At 39.5% G+C, this 14,463-nt stretch overlaps 1 protein-coding gene across 1 annotated transcript in view; it reads left to right on the forward strand.

Annotated features, from left to right (window-relative positions):
• IPO5 (importin 5) overlaps positions 1–14,463 on the forward strand; it is an 84,323-nt gene that overhangs the window by 16,033 nt on the left and 53,827 nt on the right. The window contains exons 4-10 of the mRNA XM_054012414.1: positions 1,148–1,250; positions 1,518–1,614; positions 2,224–2,328; positions 7,016–7,138; positions 7,223–7,343; positions 11,514–11,601; positions 12,195–12,301. Of these exons, the coding sequence (XP_053868389.1) occupies positions 1,148–1,250; positions 1,518–1,614; positions 2,224–2,328; positions 7,016–7,138; positions 7,223–7,343; positions 11,514–11,601; positions 12,195–12,301 (744 nt within the window). The remainder of the gene's footprint in view (positions 1–1,147; positions 1,251–1,517; positions 1,615–2,223; positions 2,329–7,015; positions 7,139–7,222; positions 7,344–11,513; positions 11,602–12,194; positions 12,302–14,463) is intronic.

Below are 14,463 nucleotides of genomic sequence, written 5' to 3' on the forward strand. Positions count from 1 at the left end.
ATTGGAGGGTTGGAGGAGGAGCATAGCTGGGTATGCCCGAGCTGGGAGCTCCTAACGTTCCCTGGGCACCAGCGAATAGTTCCCAGGGTGGGAAGGGACAGGACTTGCTCTTCTCCTGTGTAGCCACTTTCGGGGGGAGATCAGATCCACCTCCAGCTACCCCCTTGCAGGAAGCTCCAGGGCTGTTGCCCAGATGCAGAACTTCCTGTAGCAGGGGGAAGTATTCGGAGGTGGGTCTGATCTCACCTCTGAGAGTGGCTGTGCAGTGGAAGAGCAAGTCCTGTCCCTCCCCAGCCCAGACTAGCAGCTTGGAGCCCCTGGCTGGGGTGCTTGCAGCAGCACGGGGGATTAGACCCATCTCCAGGAAGCTCCATGGCTGCTGCCTTTAGAGCCCAGCTCTGAAAGCAGCATAGAAGTGAGGGTGGCAACCTCCCTATAACAGTTTTGTGGACCCCCCCCCACCCCTTTTTGGGTCAGGACTCCCACGGTTACAGAACTCTGAAATTTCAGATGTAAACATCTGAAAACATGAAATCCTATGGGTGTGAAATTGACTAGAATGGACCATGAATTTGGTAGGGCCCTAGTTATCCATGTAGAGGCAACTTCAGATGGCACAGTTAAGGAAACATAATTGGGATTTGGTAAGGTTTTCTTAAGTTTCACTTCCTTGACTCTTACAGTTGTGCACCAGAGACTTTATTGAATTAGTTCTTCTTATATGTGAATGTTTTTTCATAAGAGTAAATGCTGATCTCTGTACCTCGGTGGTTTTTGCTTGTCAGATACTCATCTCCTTTTTTTAACCTTTCTTACATTCCCGGAGTATTTTATGCTATGGCCTTTATACATATGTGATTTAATTTTGTTTGGAATTTTATTTTAAAAAAATGTAATGACTTTTAAATGTACTGTTGTTTTCTTTTTACTAAGTCTGAATATGCACCAGTTTGCTCCTGTTGAAATGCTGCTCTTAATTTCAACTAACTTAAATTCTGTTCACAGTTCTGATTCAGTTGAATGCCAGAAGAACATGCAAAGGCTTTGCACAACTGATATCCTAATATATTAACTGCTGTAAGTTGTATTTGAAACTTAAACCATCCATAAATGTATTTTCCCTGTAAACTTTGACTTTTTTTTCTAGATGAGGATGGCAATAACCAGTGGCCAGAAGGTCTGAAGTTCTTATTTGATTCCGTCAGCTCTCAGAATGTGGGACTGCGTGAGGCTGCTCTGCATATTTTTTGGTATGCTTCTGGACCTCAGTTAGTGCACTAGGGTTTTTAGCTAAATCAATGCTTGTAAGGAATGCAAGATAGGAGAAACTGTACTAGTTTACAACTGATTATGCATCCTGTTTATATTCTGATATATGGCATTTTACTTGACACCGAGAAAAGAGGGTAGGGTATTTGTTACTGATTTTAAATGTATCTTAACGCTTCATTTGCAATCTGTTAAGGTCTTAAACTTATCTAAAATGGGTTAATGCAGGTATTCTTCGTCATCTTTAGGAACTTTCCTGGGATTTTTGGGAATCAACAACAACACTATTTAGAGGTCATTAAGCGGATGTTGGTTCAATGTATGCAAGATCAGGAGCATCCAACGGTAATACACATGTTCTCCGTCTATAGAATCGTAAGAGGGGAGGATGATACCATAATTAGGGTGCTAGTTTAGGACTCTGTGGACTGGGGTTCAGTTCCCTGCTCTGCCATAAATTTCCTTTCTGACCCTGAGCAAGTCCCAGAAGGGTAACATTTTCAAAAGTGCCTAAGTCATGTTGGAAGTAAGTCAGATTCACTTTCCTTCAGACTTGCCTCTTAAATGCCTACATCACTTTTAAAATGGGACTTAGCCTACTAAGTCACTTACTTAGTTTTAAAAATTTTACCCTTTGTCTTTCAGTTCCCCCTCTGTAAAAATGGTGAATAATACTACCTCACAGGGGTGTTGTAAAGATCGTTTGTGGCAAGATTTCTGATGAATGAGATTATTGAAGCCCATGGTGAAAAACCCATCCACTTAGAAAAGTTTATTATATTTGCAAACTAAAAGTGAATCTAAAATGTAGCCTTTCCTACAGTGGCTCTGGTGTGACATATTTGCAGCTAGTTTAAAAACCATATCAAATATGAAAGCACTCAAATGTGTCTATACCATTACAAATTCTAATCTTAGCCTGAAACAGCCTTTTTCCTCCCCCCTTCCCTCTAGGTTAGGATGCTGTCTGCAAGGGCTGCAGCTGCATTTGTACTCGCTAATGAGCACAATCTTCCTCTTCTGAAACATTTTGCAGACTTGCTACCTGGAATCTTGCAGGTAAGAAACCACACAGAAGGTGTCTTATCACTGTCACCTATATTTGCCTAACGTGAGCACAAGCCATTGATTTGTAAACTCCTTAGTGGCTTGTGAATTCTTGTGTGTTCCACATTGATCATATGTGCCAAATCGTTTCCTCTTCCCAATCTTTTTTGTTGTTCACTTAGGGCATGTCTACACACAGCTGATGTAGTGCGTCTAGTGAAGACATTCTATGCAGATGGGAGAGAGTTCTCCCGTTGGCATAATAAAACCACCTCCGTGAGTGGAGGTAGCTATGTAGGCAGGAGAAGCTGCCGACATAGCGTTGTCCACACCAGTGGTTGTCAGTGTAACTTACATCACTCGGAGTTGATTTAGTCACACCCCGAGCGACATAAATTATGCCAACATAAGCTGTAATGTCGACCTAGCCTGAAACTGTAAGTTCTTTGGCACAGAGACTTTCATTGTTTGCCCACCCTCAAATACATATTGGGTGCTATTGTAACACAAATAATAAATAGGGTCTAAGATAAAACACTTTATCTTTATAACTAAATTTCTATGGAAAATCATAGTTTATTTTAATGTGGTCGATATCTTAAATGTTATGGTAACATTTGAGCAGTAAAAATGAATGAAATTAATTTATTGTAGAGTCTTTGCTGGTGTACATCTTTAAAAAACTATGCTCAATCGTATATTATAAGAAAACGCAAGATTATGAAATTGTAAATAGTAAAGCAGGATGTTAAACATCTGCTAAGGATAAATATTTTTAAATCAGGAGGTTCAAATAACTTGCATACAAGATTACTCAGAGTTGGCTGGAGAGATCTCTGGCTCAGTGATCACTTTTAATAAATCTTGGAAATCTAGGAAATTCTGGAAGACAGGCAAAATACTAATGTTGTGTGCTGTTATTCAGAAAGGGCAGGCACGATAACCTAGGTAGTCATAGGGCTGTTATTCTAACATCAATTCCAGGCAAAATAATGAAAACTGACCTGGTAGTCAGTGAACAAAGTAGTAAATGTTGAGAATATAATTAATGCTAATCAACATGAATTTATGAGAAATAGGTTTGTCAAACCTGATTTCATTTTTTGATGAGATTACAAGTTTGGTTAATATATAGACTTCTTTGTAAGATGTTTTACTTAGTATTGTGGAACATTCTTATTTTAAAAAACCCTAGAACTATGCAACATCAAAGTATACGCTAAATGAATTGCTAACGGACCATCTCAAACTAATTGGCAATAGGAATTGTCATCAGATGGGTGTGTTCCTTGTGGAATGTTGCAGGAATTGGTTCTAGGACCAATACTGTTTGAGTCTTTCGATTATCTGGAAGAAAATATGAAATCGCTGCCAATAACATTTGCTGATGGCTCACAGATTGAGTGATAAATGAGGATAAGTCAGTCATACAGAGCAATCTAGATAACTTGGCAAGGTCGGCCAATTCATACAAATTATTTAATAGAGCCAAGTGCAGGGTCATACATGTAGAAACAAGGAGTGGATCCTAGAAAGCAGTGACTCTGAAAGATTTAGGGGTCATAGCAGAAAAGCAACTGAACATGAGCTTCTAATACAAGGTTGTGGCAAAAAGGCTAATGTAATCCTTGGATGTATAAATAGGGGAGTAGTGAGTTGGAGTAGGGAAATGATTTTATCTTTCTGGCACCGGTGAGATTGATACTGGAATACTGTATTCAGTTCTGATGTCCATATTTTTAAAAGGATGTTGAAAAATTGGAGAGGGTTCAGAAAAGAGCCACAAAAATGACTTGTGGGCTTGGGGGGGGGGAAATTCTTACAGTGAGACTTAAGGAGCTCAATCTATTTAGTTTATCAATAAGCTTGAGAGAGGACTTGATTTGTATATGAAAAACCTTTGCTGAGAGAAAATACCAGGTATTAAACAGCTCTTTAATCTAGCAGAGAAAGGCATAACAAGAGCCAGTGGCTGGAAGCTGAAGCCAGACAAATTCAAATTAGAAATGTCAGTTAACAGTGAAAGAAATTAGCCATTAGAACAAAATATGAAGGGAAATGGTGGATTCTATGTCTTTGATGTCTTAAATCAAGACTGGATGCCTTTCTAGAAGATATGCTTTAGTCAAACAGAAGCTGTGGGGCTCAATACGGGATTAACTGGGTAAAATTCAGTGGCCTGTGATATACAGGTCAAACCAAATGTTCTTTTGGTCCCTTCTGGCTCTAGAGGATCAGAGTGGAGACTCATCTATGATTCAAGTTGGCTTATGTTTGTTTTGAAAGGGATAAAGCTGTGCAAGAGTTGGGGTTAAAGAGTATATAGTTTTGGGAAAAGCTAAGTGGAGTAGATTGAGCTCTACTTGGGCAGGTAGTGTGGTACAGATGGTTTTATAAAAGGAAGCAGGTAATAGCATGTTTGTTTGGTACAGTATTTGTAGCAGCCATAGTGAGTTCAGAGTAGGATAAGAACATTAAGGTAACCTTTGTTGCTAGGGTCAGGAGGATGGCTTGTTGCTGGAGGCAGTGGAAGCTATAAACATAGCCTCCTTTACTCTGATAAGCTGAACCTAAATTTTCTGCCAAGATTCCTATCTTCTGCAGCAGACTAGAAATTCTGTAGCAGCTTAATTTTAAATGAAAAATTGAGCGTGTTTTAACTGTGGAAATGAATACAGGAACTGTATTCATTTCAGTTTGATATTGAAATCAGTTTTTTACTCAAGAATTTCAGTCGCCTGACAAATTTTGTTTTGACAACATAATTGTTTTAGCTGAGTATGATACAATTAGGACTTTTGGCAGCTAGAAAGAAGCAAGAAGGAATTGTGGGAATCATCCTGTTCATAGTAAAATAGTTAAAATAGGCACAGATGGGTCTGAAAACTAAAGATGGCAAACAGCCTATTTGGATGCATATGTGCAATTTACCCCTCAGAGCTTCAATTTGAGGCCTTCTCAAGATTCAGTAAACACTATATTGATTGCATGTGATTCATGATTTCAAGATTTCCTTTGCAACCTTAAGGGATGGCTACATATTTGTAATTGAAAACTCATTCTAGTCCACAGTTTTGTGGTAAGGATGGAGTCTATGGCTATGGTAAACAGAATATGTAGATCCCTGGTTATAAATAGCAGATGAGAAGTGTTGGGATAGTTGTGGATGACCTTTGGAGGCAGTTGGAAAAGAATTCTGCGGCTGTTGAAGTTCATTCTACTGATTGGCTAGTGGGAAGGATATGAAATGTTGTTACAACCATGATTAAAGCTTGGCTTTGAACACCAGTGACACATTCTGGATGACCAGTTAGGCCTTTAAACCAGACTTTTTTCAAGCCTTGATATCTAAAGTTCAGCTCCTTAATTCACAGTTAAGCCGCTAAATACAAAAACCCTGACTTTCAAAGGAAACGAAGCACCTGCACCTCCAAATGACTTCAGTGACTTGGGTGCTCAGTACTTCTGAAAACTAACTAGGCCATTTATATTTAATGTAGAATATGAATTTGGGCATGTGACTTCAGATACCAGGTTTGAAAATATTGACTTTTTGCTGTACAGCTATTCAAACTTGCAATGGATGGACAAGTAGGACTTCACTTTTTGTCCTACTACCTTTTCTTCACTGAAAAATGAAGAAAAATCCGTGTACATGCCAGGGTCAGACGGGTGGAGTGTACTAACTAAGGATGACCTGTCTTGACTAAGCAGTATCTTCCATGATGGAAATTAAACCGTTGAGATCCTAATTATGTTGAAAAGCAATATTGTATTATATATATTGAAGAACTAAATACAATTTGTAACTTGTTTGCTTTAAACTATACTTGTGTGGTAAAGAACAAAATCTGGTTAATAGTGATACAAATAAATATCTATTATACTGATAAGAGGTGACTGCCAAAGGAACAAAAGTGCCTTTTTTACGATAAAAAGAGCAAAAGACTTGTGTTTACCTTAGAAATTCAGATCATATTGCCCTATTTTTCCTGGAAGGCCCTAAACATGACTGAAGAACTAGGGGCATTTTGATACTACATGATCAAGAGAACACTGTCTAACCAATTAAAAGGCAAGGATGCTTTAGTTAACTTTAAATTTTTAACATACAGCTTTAGACAGTTGCTGGTTGGTTAGGATATCTTTACAAAAAATGAATACATTTTCCATTCCCATGCCCTTCAGTTGAGGGCTAACAAGGGTCCCATTCTAGTTCCAGATTCTCCATTAAAAGCAAGGAAGAATAAACTTGATATGCCTGGTATTTCTAAGGTGTTTGTTTAAACTTTAAAACTGCATTTATACAACAGAGAAACAAAATGAGCATGAATTTGTTTTTTCCTTGCGGATTCCCTTCAGTTACTAGTTAGTGAGTAAGATGTATGAAGTATTAGACATGCTTTTTGGGAGTTATACCTGTTAAACTGCTAAAATGCAATTTTTACCATTTGAGCCCTGCTGACTTACTGTTTTGGTTTGATTTTATGAAGTTAAGTCTCTGTCTCCCCCCATTGTGTTGGCTCTGCTTATATTTACACCAGCGGGAGTTAGTCACACATAGAAGAAATAGATCCCATAATCTTGAACTACAGTAAACAGCCTGAATTAATGTTTTTGCAGAATCTCTTCATAATCCAGTGTTTTGGTAGCATCAGTAAAAAGCAAATATTTTAATTTCATCCTAATTTTCTTATAGGCTGTAAATGATTCCTGTTACCAAAATGATGACTCCGTTCTAAAATCCCTTGTAGAGATTGCAGATACTGTTCCGAAATATTTACGTCCTCACTTAGAACCAACATTACAACTAAGCCTGAAGGTAAATCTGGAAATTACAAAGAGCAAATTTTCATTTGTTAAACTTCTGGTCTAACCATTCAGCTTTAATCTTTAATCCTGGCAGTTGTGTGGAGACACCAATCTCAATAACATGCAACGTCAACTGGCCCTGGAAGTAATAGTGACGCTATCAGAAACTGCTGCTGCTATGCTGAGAAGACATACCAACATTGTTGCACAAGCTAGTAAGTAAACTGCTCCTGTTATCTATCTATTAAATAACTTGCCTCCTTTTTAAAATGTTAAACCAATGTCCTACGTGTTAACTAGCACAATAACCTCACTAGACTTTCAGTGTTGCAAAACATTTATCAACATCTGCAAGCCCCTAAATCAATTTCCCAGAACTCTTGGTGAAGGCCACTTCTTGGCAACTTTGAGATGTTTTGCCTTCTCGCTCATGATTTTGTGAACGCCTCCAGTCTGCAGCTGCATAACACTTCTATAGCAACTACAGCAAATGCTTACAGAAAAAGTGATATTGGGGAGAGCATTTGATGTGTTTTTACTTAGCAGTCACAAGATACAGTCCAAACTTTCACACTATACAAACCCAACTATGGATACCGAACTATTAAAGTCCTAAATTCACAGTTTCTGTTTAGGCACCTAAGTGGCCTCATTTTTCCAAGTGCTAAGGGCCCCGGTTCCCAGTTAATGTTAATGGGAGTTGTGGTTATGCTGCATCTTTGAGAATCAAGCAGTTTATTCAGACGCTTAAATATGGGGTTAAGTTTCAATCCAAAATACTGATTAAAATCTAGATTGTAAACTCTCTAAGACAGGTACTATGCCTCTCTAAAGCGTGGCACACATTTTTGGACACTAAAAATAACTTTCTTGGCTGGACAACCCAACAACAGAGTACTGTTTTTATATGGATAACTAAATGCATTTTGCTCCACCTGTCAGATTCTTTTGTGAGCAGACAGAGCATTGAAATAAACAAGTCATGCTCGCTGAAAGATTTTTTTTTTTTCCCCCACACAGTGGTAGTTGAATAGACTTTGGTGCACCATGTGCTAAGTCCCTGGAAATTACATAAAGGCAACTTGCTATTTCATTCTCCTGCAAGTTCTGAAAGCGCTGCTTTATGCTCGTAACTGTTTTTAAGAGATATTAATCATCTAGGAAGACAGCCAATCCTAATTTTTTACTGTCTTTACCTATATATCTAGAAGAAAAAAACTGTGGCGGTCAAAGACTTCTACATAGTGTGCATGAAAAGCAAGACTTTTATAGAGGTGTTTTTCAGGAGTCCTTTATATTAAATGTCACTATTCTCAGTAGGCATAAATGTTTTAAACCATTCGCTAGAGTCATTTGTACTCTTCCAGGTTTTTGGAATCTTTGAGTCTTGGTGCCAGTGACAATGTGTGGTTGAGATTCGGATTTTAACTGGATTTGAACAGTGGTGTATAAGAGCCTCCCCGCTACTGCATCTGTATGCTTACAAGTCATGCATATGTGTGCTTGAAAAGCCTATCATCTCAGGTATAATCCTTTGAAGCAGCTTATTCGTAGTGCCTTCCCCCATAGGCTTCTGATAGTCCGTCACATTCAAACTTTGCTTGGGTATGCAAGAGGTTATCTTGGTGGGCAGACTAAAGCACTTTGAGAATTTTGCAGACACAGTGCAATTTCTTCTGGCTTACTGTACAGATCCACAATTGGTTAACTCAGTACATAGTCTGAGTGCTCCTGGATTCTTTGCCAAGTTCTCTCACAGCATCATCAGCAAGTAATGCTTTCTGCCATCTCTATTTGTTACCCGGGGTTATCTGAACCCAAAGCTGTGGTAACTAATTTGTTTTCCAGGCAGTGTCAGGAAATAAGTCAGGGGGGACTCAGCACCTCTGTCTGATAAATTATTGGTACACACGAGTGCTTCCACCCAACAATCCTTGTTTTTATTGAGTATAAAGCACACATCAAAACTAGCAATAGTCTAGATTAGAAGCACCTCAGATTATAGTTACCCAAAGCCTGAGGTGGTATCAAGTTGCAGCAACAAGTTTCCAGTGCCCAACCTTTCTCCTAGCCACTGGGGAGTTAGGTGTCAGTCTCCTAGTTCATAGAAATCTTCTCCGACTTCTCCCAAGCTTCTCCAAAGTACACTCTCTAACTAAACTTCTTATAGGTTCTCTTTAGACCAAGCAAATAACTCATAATAGGTTAACAATTTCCCTAGCATCTGTGAATAATAATTCATTATTCTACTTATCAGCCAAGCAACTTCAGCAAGAAATTTACAAATGCAGATACCCAAATCTAGGTCTGTTTTCTGTCCTTTCACTGTAAATATCCTGTTAGTAACACTCTTCACTTTGTGCAGCTGTCTTGTCTGCCTAAGCAAGGCTGAATTAATCCTACGTGGTGTCCTTGCTTCCAGCCCATGGGGCTAAGTACACAAGATGGCTGCGAGTTATGTCAAGTCAACTTCTCTTGTAAAACAGTTGGCTAGGAGACTGTCCCATCCTGGTGGATGTTGACCTGGCCTTGGTGTACACTCCTGCATCACCACCTCTGTGGACCACAGCAATGCAGTATATACTTAGGTATAAATCTATCAGTCTTACCAAACACTAGCAAGTATGGAATGCCACAGCATGCCTCCTCAGCAACACAGGCTACTGTGGGCACATGAAACAAGTTTTGTGTGTTCTATGCTGGCTTCCATACAATATAAAGTAAAGTTTAAGGTCATGGTTCTTATCTTCAAGGCATGAAATGACCTAGGCCCAGCCTTTCTAGAAAGTGGCATAAAGCTCCAGGATGAGGACTATGGTTGAAAACTGCTCCTTGGGCACAATTGAACTTTTTACTATGAGTGATGTTTGTCAATGCAAGAGAGCTTTTTCAGCAGCTGGTCTAAGACTGTAACTAACTCCCTAAGGCAGTGGTCCCCAAACTTTTGAGGGGTTGTGCCCCCCCACCCCTGTTCCTGCTCCACTGGGGCTTGCGGGGAGACCCAGCCAGGGGTAAGGAGGCTGGGGCTGGGAGTGGAGCTGGAGCCATAGCCAGGGGCTGAGCAGAACTGCAGCTGGCTGCAGTGGGGGCCAACAGCTGGGCCGTCGGCCAGGTGCGGCTCTGCTCCTGCCCCAGCCTTGGCCCTAGGCGGGGAAAAGAGCCGAGACTGGGAGGAGGGCCAGGAGCCAGGGTTGTGCCTGTCGGTGGGACTGGAGCAGAGCTGGGGGCAGGGAAGGTGTGAGTGGTGCTCCCTCCCTGCCTCCTATTGGGGCTGACCTGGGCCCCACTGTGCCCCGCCCCTGCAGGTTCCTTTGGGTCCCGCAGTTTGATAGCCCTTAGGGCAGAAGTCCCCACAGACATACTACTACTTACTCAAATTGCAAGGCACAATTCTTGCCTTCTTTAATATAAACATATAGCCACATGTACATAGTGTAAAAACAAATAAAAACCCTACCAAACATTACATTGCACACACAATTATCCTGATAGGCAGAACAACATGTGACAGAAGTTAGTCATGTTGTTTAATGGAAGACACTCAGATACTGTGGTGATGAGGGTGTAGCTATTTAGAAGCTAAGGTTCCATATTTACAAAGTAAACTTTCATTTTTCAAATGCAGGGATGGGCAAGTTGACAATTGATGGATTAAGTGTCCAAGGTTCTTCATATCTTGAGCTCTTCTGAAAGTTCCAAGGTACTTTCAGAGGGAAAAAGCCCATTTCTAAAGGGCTTATATCTTGTTTGTGCAAAAAGAAGACAAGGCAGAACAGAAGGGCTACACACCTGGGATCCAAAACAGGTGATCAGGTTGTCAAGATGAAGATTAGGCCTGTGTCATCTAAATATGTACAGTCATTGAGAATTACTTACTGGTCTGTTTGCCATATTTCAGTCAATAGCTTTTTTGAGTTTTTATCTATGCCAGGTATACTGTCTGTGCACCCAGAGCTCCTCATGGAGGGCAGAAAAACAGGGAAATGGTCTTCTGTAGTCAGTCATCAGACTTTATCAGCCAAAATTTGGAGGATTCCTTGTCAAAGCTTCAATAAATCAGTCCAAGCACATCTTAACTCTAATGCCATGTTTGTCAAATATTTCTAAACCTTTCTAATGGATGTTGGCAGCCTTTACTTTATCATTGTAATCTTGACCTTTGCAAATTAAAATTCTTCAGAAGAACTTGGTTGTAATTTATTTTTGGTAATGAAAGGGTATTCCTAATTTCTATTCCATTATTTTTACTGCATGAATGTTCTGTATGAAGCAAAATGTTCTGAAGAATGTCCTCTCCTAAACTCATTCAGCGCTATAGATTAAATGTTACTTTAGTATACTGTAATTTAATTGGGATGACTGTCAGGTTTTCATTTTGTATTTAGTTCCTCAGATGTTAGCAATGATGGTTGACTTAGAAGAAGATGAAGATTGGGCAAATGCAGATGAGCTTGAAGATGATGATTTTGACAGGTATTTGACAAACCAGCTATCTCAATTAAAAGAAACCCCATAGCATACAGATGACCTGGGTGTTTGCAAGATGGGGAGGCAGCTTGTTTGCATCCTCCACTCCCACACTGCTTGTCCACCACTACCAGCAGCAGCACACACATTTCTCCTTTTTACAGATCGTGGAAGTGAAAATAGAAGCCTTGTGATATAAGTTGGCACCACAACTGGCAGAAAATAATTTAGAGTCTAGAATTACATTACTAATGTTGGAAGGAAAAGGATCAGAAGCAGTTTATTCTTGGACAGGAACAATGCTAAAGGGGAGGGTGAGCAGACATAGAAGTTTGTTTATTTATATCTATATATAGATATATATCTCATTGAATAACTAGCTTTGGGTGTAAATAAATGTTTCTTTATAATTGAAAGACTCCAAATATAAGCATTTATATCTTTCAGCATTCAAACTTATTTGCTTGCAGGGATCATTCACATTCAGAGATGGAAAAAGTGTATTTCCTCTTACACTTTTCAAATGAACTGTTGGACCTGTTGACTTTTTACCCTAGACTTTGAATTAATCATGACATTTTTTTAAACACTAACTTTAGCAATGCAGTTGCTGGTGAGAGTGCATTGGACAGAATGGCATGTGGCCTTGGAGGGAAACTTGTTCTGCCTATGATTAAAGAACATATTATGCAAATGCTCCAGAATCGTAAGTAACTTGATGCATTGTTTTCGAGTTTTAGCTTGTATAATTATTTTTGTAAAGCCTTGTTCAGCTACGTAGTGCTTTCTGTTAATTATCCTTTCGTATTATTAATAGGTGCATATAAAACTGTTGATATTGTAGATAGACTTGTAATTTAATTTATTTTTTATCCAAAATGAATTTCAAAAATCTATCTAATGTGATGAATGTGTTCTGCTTTGGGTGGTCAAGCATAGAGGAACTATTTTATTAAAAGTAGTGAAGTAACTCCAACAGCTTCCCTTTAAAACGTCAGACTTTCTCTGGATTTAGTTATAAATGAGGGAAAATGTCTGTTACATTGAAGAATTTTGATTTATATAGGACTTCTGAGTTTTAGAAATACCCACTGCATATGAGCAGTATGACATTTCCCACTAATTCAGTAGAACAATGAGGATGAGTTTGACTAGATAAATGTGCTACAGATTGTCACAATTGGTAATTGACACTTCTGGCATCCTCTGCAGACAACACCAAAGGTTATTTTGGATACCGACTTCTCTTTAGAGACAGTCCCTCCAGTTTAGAGTTTGGGCATCTTGCTAAGGCATTGTGAGGCATTGTAAACTGCCTCTTCCAATCCTCTAACTTTACAGGACTCTAGTCTGCAGGCGTCTCAATCCTACTTCTTTCGCAAGCATTAAAATCACACTGATTTTTTTTGAAAACACATTAAGGTGCAGAGCTCATACATGGATAAGAACAAATCACACACTGAAACACAGTAGTAACCGTTATGGTGGACAAGCTGGGTTTTGACATACTGATCCACCTTATAGTAGTATGGATCCTCCATACACCCTGGCCAGCCATCTATCTTCTCCTCACTTCTAAGTATCCATAATGTTTGATTGTGCAACTGGATTGCTCATTAATCATATTTTGCACATTTGGGTATATTGCACCTTAGAAGGCATACTGAATTTGATTTGGACAGCCAGGTATAGGGGTTGAAGAAGGCCCAGATCTCTGTGTATCCTCTCCTACTTTAATAACATTAACACCAGTCAGAACACATCTGAAATCCATTCTTGTTTTTTCCACCCTGATAACAAACTTTTTATCTCAGTAGGTAACACTCCACATCAAGGTGTACAGCCATAGTGTGCAACACTAGATGTGGTTTGAGCATTGGCCTGCTAAACCCAGGGTTGTAAATTCAATCCTTGAGGGGGCTATTTAGGGATCTGGGGCAAAAATCTGTCTGGGGATTGGTCCTACTTTGTGCAGGGGGTTGGACTAGATGACCTCCTGAGGTCCCTTCCAACCCTGATATTCTATGTTTTCTATGAATGTGATCTAAGTCACAAACCACTAGCAGCCTTCTTGTGCTGTTCAATTTCTGAAATGAAAGTTATTCATTGTAGAAAACTACTTGGATACTTTGAAAACTGATTAATCCTTTGCTGTTCAATACCTTCAGAAGTGGCAGGTACCTAGAGTCTTTATGTAGCCCCTTGGAGTTTGGGGGCTGGGTCTCATAAAAGTTGGAAGCACTCATTCTCACCTGACTTGCTAGTCAGTATGCCCTGATCCTTCCATTAAGCAGGGATGCAGCAATCTGGGTTGAGTGATAGTGACAGGTGAGGCACATGAGGCGTGTGCTCTGCTGGGAAGGAGAACCTGTTGCAATATTTATTTGGTGAAGTGGCATTGGTAGGCTAATAGGAGGGAAGGGCTCTTATTTGCAGGTAAGGAATAGAGGAGAGACAGCAAGGTTTTCTGATATTAAAACTTCAAAAACAATATCTTATTTAATCAACTGTTTAAAGATGAATTACAAAGAATTTTTGTTTCTCTTTTTTAGAGGTAAAATTCCAGTCTTTTCTCTCAAACCTTCCTTACATAAATTAAAGGTTGTAAGTTTTCTCCTCAGGGGGTGGGATGCCAGAATGTGAGCCCCAACAGGCTGAGGTATCAGCTCTCCTGACATCACATGAATGAATGCATGCAGGCATGCATACTAATAGCAGTGAGTTGGAAGGAAGACATACAATGTGATCTTCATGAATTAGGAAAAAGCAGTGAACTTGAGCAGCAGCAAAAATAGAAGCACTGTAACTGCTGCTTCCCAGCATCCACTATCAGAACTAGCACTTTCTAGCCTAGTTGTATGATACAAA

This window comes from Malaclemys terrapin, chromosome 1 (genome assembly GCF_027887155.1).
Source record: "Malaclemys terrapin pileata isolate rMalTer1 chromosome 1, rMalTer1.hap1, whole genome shotgun sequence".
NCBI classification, from domain to species: domain Eukaryota; kingdom Metazoa; phylum Chordata; order Testudines; family Emydidae; genus Malaclemys; species Malaclemys terrapin.